We start from the raw sequence: 8762 nt of genomic DNA, 5'->3' as shown, positions 1-8762 counted from the left end.
AAAGCCATATGTGGTTGCAGGCGCCTATGGTCCCAGCTGCTCGGGAGGCTGAAGCAGGAGAATGGTGTGAACCTGGGAGGTGGAGCTTGCAGGGAGCCGAGATCGCACCACTGCACTCCAGCCTGGGTGACAGAGTGAGACTCTGTCTCAAAAACAAACAAACAAAAAAATTAATTTGCCTCTGTAAAGTGGAAAGCACCTCACTTCTCTGGTTATTGTGAAGATAAAACTATATAAAGGCAAAATATAAGGCCAGGCACGGTGGCTCACACCTGTAATCCCAGTACTTTGGGAGGCTGAGGCAGGAGGATCGCCTGAACCCGGGAGGCAGAGGTTGCAGTGAACCGAGATCAATACCATTGCACTCCAGCCTGGGCAACAAGAGCAAGAGACTCCGTCTCAAAAAAAAAAAAAAAAAAAAGACAAAAATATAAAAGATACAGAAATGCAAATACATGATGTTTCCATATAGCTACTCCTAGCTTACTGCTCCATAAGGAGCTTACACTGAGAGGACTACAAAGGAGGCAGCTCCGAAGCCCTGTACCTGGATGCATTGGAGAGTGGTGGCATGAAGTGACAGAGTGGGAGTCAGGAGACCTGAGCGCTGGCCCCTGCTCAGGTTAACCAACATTAGTCACAAAGTTACAGTCGCATGACCTGTCTGAGCCTGTTTTCTCATTTGCATCTTAGGATGGGTAGCTTGCCTACCTCACTGCTACTGGGGAGCAAAAAGGAGGGAACAGAGGTCAAACTGCTTTGTAAGCCATAAAGTGTTTTACACGTTCCAGACTCTGCGCTGCTCAAAATGTGTCAAAGGGACAAATCATTACATAGCAAGCAACTAAAATCCCTTGGCTGCATATGAAATCATGGAGACTGTTATGCAGCATGAGTCCCTTAGGACCGCTGCTCAGAACTGGAGAACCAGGTCTCCTCTCTGCTATCAGGAACCAGCCATATGAACTTGAATAAGAGACTTAACAACCCTGGGTCTGTTTCCTTTTGTGTGAAATGGAAAAGCTAGAAGTCACAGAATTTTTTTTTTTAAATGTAAGAGTTTCAAAGCTGAAAAGAATCCTAGAGATCTTATAATTTAATCCTTTACAAATGAGCATACATGAGGTTCCAAAGTAATAAAGGAATCTAAGATCTACCTGTTTACTCACTGAGAACTTTTAAAATTCTTTTCAAATTTTTTTTTTTCTCAGACCTCTTGGGGATGAAGAGAATAAACTTTCTGATCTATATGATATGTACATACAAAAAGGGGTCACTGCCCTGGCTCCTCTCATTTGCAGGTGAGCCTTTAATACAGCTTTCAAGGAACAAATTAATACAGTGGGAAAGAGCTTAGGAGTTGGCCAGATCTGGATTTTAATCAGGAATTTACCATTATTTATTTGGCTTGTAATCTTGAGCAAGGTAATTAGTCTCTGAGCTTTAGTTTTGTTTTTTTGTTTGTTATTGGAGACGGAGTTTGGCTCTTGTTGCCCAGGCTGCAGTGCAATGGCACGACCTCGGCTCACCACAACCACCGCCTCCCAGGTTCAAGCAATTCTCCCGCCTCAGCCTCCTGAGTAGCTGGGATTACAGGCATGCACCACCACTCCTGGCTAATTTTTATTTTTAGTAGAGATGGGGTTTCTCCATGTTGGTCAGGCTGGTCTCAAACTCCAGACCTCAGGTGATCTGCTCACCTTGGCCTCCCAAAGTGCTGGATTACAAGCATGAGCCACCATGCCCGGCCTAGTTTTTTTGGTTTTTTTTTTTTTGAGACGGAGTCTTGCTCTGTTGCCCAGGCTGGATGGAGGGCAGTGGCATGATCTCGGCTCACTGTAACCTCTGCCTCCCGGGTTCAAGCAATTCCCGTGCCTCAGCCTCTCAAGCAGCTGGGACTACACACATGCACCACCATGCCTCAGCTAATTTTTGTATTTTTAGTGGGTATGAGGTTTCACCATGTTACCCAGGCTGGTCTTGAATTCCTGACCTCAAGTGATCCACCTACCTCAGCCTCCCAAAATGCTGGGATTACAGGTGTGAGCCACTGTGCCTGGCCTAGTTTTCTTATTAGTGAAATAAGTCTGTTTTTTAAAGACCATCATGTTATCTAAGATAGTTTATAAGTGCAGAATAAACTGACCCAGCTTTCTGAAGAATACAGCAAAGATGGAATGTACCATTCAGAGATGTACTTTTCTTGAGTTCCAATGCAAAGAAATCTCTAAAAGTTAGTTCACAGGAAGGAAGATACATCAGACGGGTGCAGGCTGCAACTGGCAGCATTTCTTCCTGGTAATTTCAGATAGACCAGGGGGAATTGGAGTATAAATGAGAAAGATTTTTCTCAGAGATATTTTTTTCTTATCCTACAGAGTCAACCCAGAATGTGGCTCTTGGCCTAGCAAAAAGTTGTGCTCAAAGTGGGTCAGGTACGCCAAGTTTCATTTCCTTACCTCTGTCCATCTGATGACTTTTCCATTTGCTTTATATTCTGATCCATGGAATATCTTCACATTCGTTATAGTCTCCATGGACTTCCCATCTATAGGACTTACGACACTAAAATAGAGGCAAAGGAAAGAAGCAGCTCTTGAAGTTAGAAAAGCCATTTTTCCTATCACATTTTGCTGCAGAAGTCTTCCTGCTAATTACACTGGGTGCCCTGCTGAACACACCTGTGTAGCACATCATAGCAAGAAGCAGCCACTGTATAAAAATGTACATGAACTGAGCTCTTGGGAAAGGATCTATGCACTGCAATAATTCAAAGAACACACATGCAAAAAGGAATCATTTTTCCAGGAGCTAGTTCTCTTTAACGTAAAGAAATTGATTAATCAAACCTGCTCTTCTTCCAGTATTCCTTCTTTCAGTGAATGCATGGTCACCCACTCAATCTTGTTTTCACTCTGCTCCTGACTCTGTAATGATACTTGTCATGATATATTCTTCATGTCTGCATACCTGACTTACAAATGAACTTCTGAAGGGGAGGGAATATGATATATTCACCTCTATGTGCTTATATTCCCATTACTGATCCACTGCTTGGAACTTAGGAGTCTAATAAATATTTATTAAGAATCATTTGCTGGGCATGGTGGCTCACACCTGTAATCCCAGCACTTTGGGAGGCTGAGGTGGGAGGACTGTGTGAGCTCAGGAGTTCAAGACCAGCATCAGCAACATGGCAAAACCCCACCTCTACTAAAAATACAAAAAATTAGCTGGCCAACAGTGGTACACGCCTATAATCCCAGCTACTGGGCAGGCTGAGGCATGAGAATCACTTGAACCTGGGAGGCGGAGGTTGCAGTGAGCCGAGCTCGCACCACTGTACTGCAGCCTGGGCTACAGAGTGAGACTCTGTCTCCAAGAAAAAAAAAAAAGGAATTATTTGACCAAGTTGCTAATTATGACAGTGCTGGTATAAACAAGTATCTATGTATCTGTCATAACACATTCCCTTTAGTGCTAAATTATCACTCCTAGATTCCTAAACAGAAAGGGCACTTCTGACAGTCATTTCCTCCCTGAAATACAACAAGTATAAATATGTGGAGATACACATTCATTCTGATTAGGATTCAAAATAATTGGCACAAAGATTCTAAACTTTCCCTAACAATTTTCAAACCTGTTTATGTTCTTGAATCTCTATGTATTTTTTTTTTTTCTTGAGACAGAGTTTTGCTCTTGTTGCCCAGGCTGGAGTGCAATGGTGTGATCTCGGCTCACGAAACCTCTGCCTCCCAATTCAAGTGAGTCTCCTGCCTCAGCCTCCTGAGTAGCTGGGATTACAGGCATGTGCCACTATGCCCAGCTAATTTTGTATTTTTAGTAGAGACGGAGTTTCTCTATGTTGGTCAGGCTGGTCTTGAACTCCCAACCTCAGGTGATCCACCCGCCTTGGCCTCCCAAAGTGCTGGGATTACAGGCGTGAGCCACCACACCAGGCCAAATCTCTATGTATTAAAAGTCGAATCTAACTTAAACTTCAATATCAGGCATTCACTTCATTTAGTCAAAATTACTTGAACTTAAGTTTAATTTCTAACTCACCAAATAGCAATGTTAAAAAAAAAAAAAAAAAAAAGAGCACCCTTCATTGTGTAGAATCCTTTGAGAAAGGATACAAAGTTCAGTTTGTAATGTATAAATGCAATGTTTTCCAGCTTGTCCCTGAATGTCTGGGTATGAGAAAAAGAAAAGGGTGAGGGGAAAGAAAAGTGTCAAAGATGTCTCCAGGGTTTTGGTTTGAACCATTAGAATAGAGTTGTCGAACACTGAGAAAGAATATAGAATTTGAAGCCCAAGAAGGTGGTTTTAAGAGCTAGTCTTATCACTTCCTAGCTTTGTAGACCTGAAAAGTCACTTAGCCTTTTGGTACTTGTTTACTCATTTATAGAATGGAAATGTTAACACCTGTTATTATATCAAACAAAACAATGTTGGCAAAAATGTGTTGTAAATCTTAAAAGGCTCAGGTATTACTGTTATCTCAACAACTATAGAGGGACTCTTGTTTCATCAACCCCTCTACTTATATTCCTCTCAAAAATACATACAGAAACTCTTTCAGAAACTAACTTACAAAACCAGAAATTTAAAATTCTACGTTAAGCATACAAAGCAGTCTTTCTTAGGCAGGGCTTTCAGTAAAGCTATAAAACACCAATGTAGACAGCAGACAAAACCCAGAGCCTAACCTATAACTAAAAGCCACAAGGGGGGACATGTACTGCATTTACCCCTTGCTAACGTTCTTGTCATCATCCACCCACTGGATGTGGATGTGCTCCTGGGGATCCTCTGCATCCGCCTTCCCACAGGTGATGGTGAAGTCCTTCATCTCTCGCAGTGCCTGCCTCAAGGAATCCATGTTCTCTGCAGTAATCTGGACCATAACGCCATCTAGCAATCAGCACAAAGCCAAAGGAGAGGCAAATGAAACACAGCACCTGGCATCTAGCAAATCCCTCCAAGTTAAATGTAAATCTTTGCTCTGCTTTCCAAAGCTGACTGATACAGAAGTTTGCTCTTTGAGCTGAACCTCTTACTGAAAGTGTTGTGAAAAGCAATGCCAAGATTAAAACACTTGCTAGTTGATTTCACTTCAAACACAACTAAGTTGATTTCACTTCAGACACAACTAAGAATTTCTCCTGAGACTACTTAAGGGGAAAACTTAAACACAGTCACCTTCTTCTGGACACACTGAACATTTTGTTCCTATTTTCACTCCTGCATTTATCATCCTCTGATCATATTTATTTGTTTGCATCTCCATCTCTCTCACCTTACTATGACTGCCTGGCATAGAGTGAATGCCCAATAAATGTTTCTAAATAAATCACTGAATAAATTATAGTAGTGGGCTTGGAGATAAATCCATTTATTGACTAGCAAATAAGGCAAACCTACCACAGAGTTTCATATGGGCTACCAGATAACCAACAGATGGTTACTTTTTCAGCTGCTACCTACCTGAGTTGAAGGCAAACACTGAAATTGAGAGTAAAAGTTGTCACATGCTGAGCAATTACTCTGCTTCATTGACACACAATGAAATAATTTCTAAAGAGTCTCAATAAAAATTTCATAAACAGGCAGCCAATTGCTCCACTGAAACACACAAATGAAATGCAAGACCCAAGAAATTACCAACCCAGACACATAAACACATAATTTTTAAACACACTGCTTTGAATTGGTAAGGATCTGTGTCAGGTCAATGTATCTTCTTTTTTTTTTTTTTTTTTTTTTTTAAAGAAACGACTGCACAGGTTGGAGCACAGTGGCTCTTCACAGGGACAATCATAGTGCACTGCAGCCTCAAGCTCCTGGCCTCACAGGGTCCTCCCACTTCAGCCTCTCAAGTAGCTGGTACTATAGGCATATGCCACCATGCCCAGTTCATTTTATCATTTAACAACATTTAAGGGGTATTTTTTTTTTTTTTTTGAGGCGGGTCTCGGCTCCTGTCGCCAGGCTACAGGGTGCAGTGGCCGGATCTCAGCTCACTGCAAGCTCTGCCTCCCGGGTTCCCATCATTCTCCTGCCTCAGCCTCCCGAGTAGCTGGGACTACAGGCGCCCGCCACCTCGCCCGGCTAGTTTTTTGTAATTTTTAGTAGAGACGGGGTTTCACCATGTTAGCCAGGATGGTCTCGATCTCCTGACCTCGTGATCCGCCCGTCTCGGCCTCCCAAAGTGCTGGGATTACAGGCTTGAGCCACCGCGCCCGGCCATTTAAGGGGTATTTTAAGATCACCTTGTGAAGTCACAATTTCAACTATAGTCAACACTTGATCATATAGGCTTTAACTAGTTGCTTTAGACCAAATGACTTTTAACTCCTAGATTTTAAGAAAACAGTCCTTTCTTAGGCTGGGTACGGTGGCTCACGCCTGTAATCCCAGCACTTTGGGAGGCTGAGCCTGGTGGATCATTTGAGGTCAGGAGCTCAACACTAGCCTGACCAACATGGTAGAACCCTGTCTCTATTAACAATACAAAAAAAATTAGCTGGGCGTGTTGGTGCACAACTGTTATTTCAGCTACTCAGGAGGCTAAGACAGGAGAATCACTTGAGGTAGAAGTTGCAATGAGCCAAGATTGTACCACTGTACTCCAGCCTGGGCTACAAGTAAGACTCCATCTCAAAAAAAAAAAAAAAAAAAGACCCCAAAAACCTCTTAGATTTTGTAACAATTTATTAACATGTTTCTGTTTTGTAGTCAGAGTTGTAAATTTTAGTTGTAAAATAGTGCACTCTGTGTTTCACTGTTTTATTAAATTTACCAAAAGAAGACCACAGCCAGTATCTATAAATATATGTAAGATTATCTATGTATTTCAATCAACACACTGGAATCCAGCCCTAAGAAAGGACCTTTTTTCTTTCCCGAGACAGAGTCTCGCTCTGTCACCCAGGCTGGAGCGCAGTGTTGCGATCTCAGCTCACTGCAAGCTCCGCCTCCCAGGTTCACGCCATTCTCCTGCCTCAGCCTCCCGAGTAGCTGGGACTACAGGCACCCGCCACCACGCCTGTCTAATTTTTTGTATTTTTAGTAGAGACGGGGTTTCACCGTGTTAGCCAGGATGGTCTCAATCTCCTGAACTCGTGATCTGCCCACCTCAGCCTCCCAAAGTGCTGAGATTACAGGTGTGAGCCACCACGCCTGGCCTTTTTTCTTTTTTCTTTTTTTTAAGATAGAGTCTCACTCTGTCGCCCAGGCTGGAGTGCAATGGCGCGATCTCGGCTCACTGCAACCTTTGCTTCCCTGCTTCCCAGGTTCAAGCGATTCTCCTGCCTCAGCCTCGCAAGTAGCAGGGATTACAGGCATGTGCCACCACGCTGGGCTGTTTTTTTGTATTTTTACTTGAGATGGGGTTTCACCATGTCGGCCAGGCTGGTCTCGAACTCCTGACCTCAAGTGATCTGCCCCCCTCGGCCTCCCAAAGTGCTGGGATTACAGGCATGAGCCATTGCACCCAGCCTAAGAAAGGACTGTTTTTACACAGAGCTTTGGAGTGAGCTACTGTAATAATGAAAACCTGTCATCATGTGAGGCAGACTACATTTTCCATAGATGGCCATATCTCCCATCTTATTTTTCTACAATGCTATCTTCCCATTCTCCCATGTAGAAGTGAAGTCTAATTCCCCTCCCTTTTTCCAACACCAGAGTATGGTGGAAATGTCACAATATAACTTTAAAGGATGGGTCACAAAAGGCAATGCAGCTTCCACCTTCTTGCTAGAACATTCATGTTTGGAGTCCTGAACCACAATGTAAGAAGTCCAACTATCCCAAGGCTACCAAGCCATGTGAAGGGGTCCCCAGGGAAGTACGCCAGTCACCACTCCTAGTCTTTAAATCATCCCCGGCCAGGCCTCAGATGTGTGTGTGAACAAACCTTCATATAATTCTAGCTCCCAGTCATCAGAGAACTTCAAGTCATCCCAACTAAGACTCCAAACATCATGAAGCAGGGTTAAGCCATCCCTGCATTGCCCTGTCAAGATTCCTGATCTAGAGGATAAGCAAGCACGATAAAATGGTTGTTTTAAGCCAGCTGTTATGAAATAAGAGTAACCAGATCAAAACACAATGAATAACCAACAAAGAAAATAAATGGTGTGCCAATTAGCCTTTAGTGTAATTAACTTTTGTCAACATGTCTGTCCTGTCTAATTATAGCAAACTAGCAGCCAGCACATCCCATTTTGTACTCCAAATAATGACAACAGCATTCTTGTGGACAGGAGAGACTGACTTTCATCTACACACTTACATATTAATATTTCCACCCAATGATACATTTGAACTCAGACTACATGCCCTCAGGTACCTTATCCCAGAGCTCTGAAAGGCCATCTCCTAGTTTTAATGTCATTGTCACATGGTATCCCTGCCACTGACTCCTTTCTTTAGAGAACTAAGCACTCTCATGGCAGTTTTAATTTGCCGAAGAGATGCTACTGAATAAACAGGAGTCAGACATCTACAGCAGAAGTGTAAAGGATTCCCTTTATGTACATAAGCTCAATCTTTATTATAAGGACTGAACAAATTCATTCCTTACCTTCCACAATACTGGACTTGGCAAGGTATCCAGAAGAGGATTTCAGAGCGCCACTGAACACAAAGAAACTGGCACCAGTCACTAAAACAGCAATAGAAATAGTTTAGTAAGACAGACCCTAAGCTGGAGGGATTGAGAACAATAATGAAATATTCAGAAGTTGAGA

General features: G+C 42.8%; 1 protein-coding gene across 4 annotated transcripts in view; it reads right to left on the bottom strand.

Moving 5' to 3' along the window:
• ZFYVE9 (zinc finger FYVE-type containing 9) overlaps positions 1-8762 on the bottom strand; it is a 200964-nt gene that overhangs the window by 3657 nt on the left and 188545 nt on the right. For 3 of the 4 annotated variants that reach the window (XM_021941549.2, XM_031668706.1, XM_031668707.1), the window contains 3 exons: positions 8597-8677; positions 4758-4920; positions 2460-2565 (listed from right to left, as the gene is read on the bottom strand). In XM_021941549.2, coding sequence (XP_021797241.2) covers positions 2460-2565; positions 4758-4920; positions 8597-8677 — 350 coding nt within the window. Of the gene's footprint in view, positions 1-2459; positions 2566-4757; positions 4921-8596; positions 8678-8762 lie in introns of those variants that run through there. The other variant, XM_031668716.1, reaches the window with a different exon arrangement.

The sequence above is a fragment of the Papio anubis genome, chromosome 1, assembly GCF_008728515.1.
Source record: "Papio anubis isolate 15944 chromosome 1, Panubis1.0, whole genome shotgun sequence".
Taxonomy (NCBI): domain Eukaryota; kingdom Metazoa; phylum Chordata; class Mammalia; order Primates; family Cercopithecidae; genus Papio; species Papio anubis.
The sequence above is the reverse complement of the archived record's forward strand: the minus strand, read 5'-3'. Positions and strand labels throughout refer to the sequence as shown.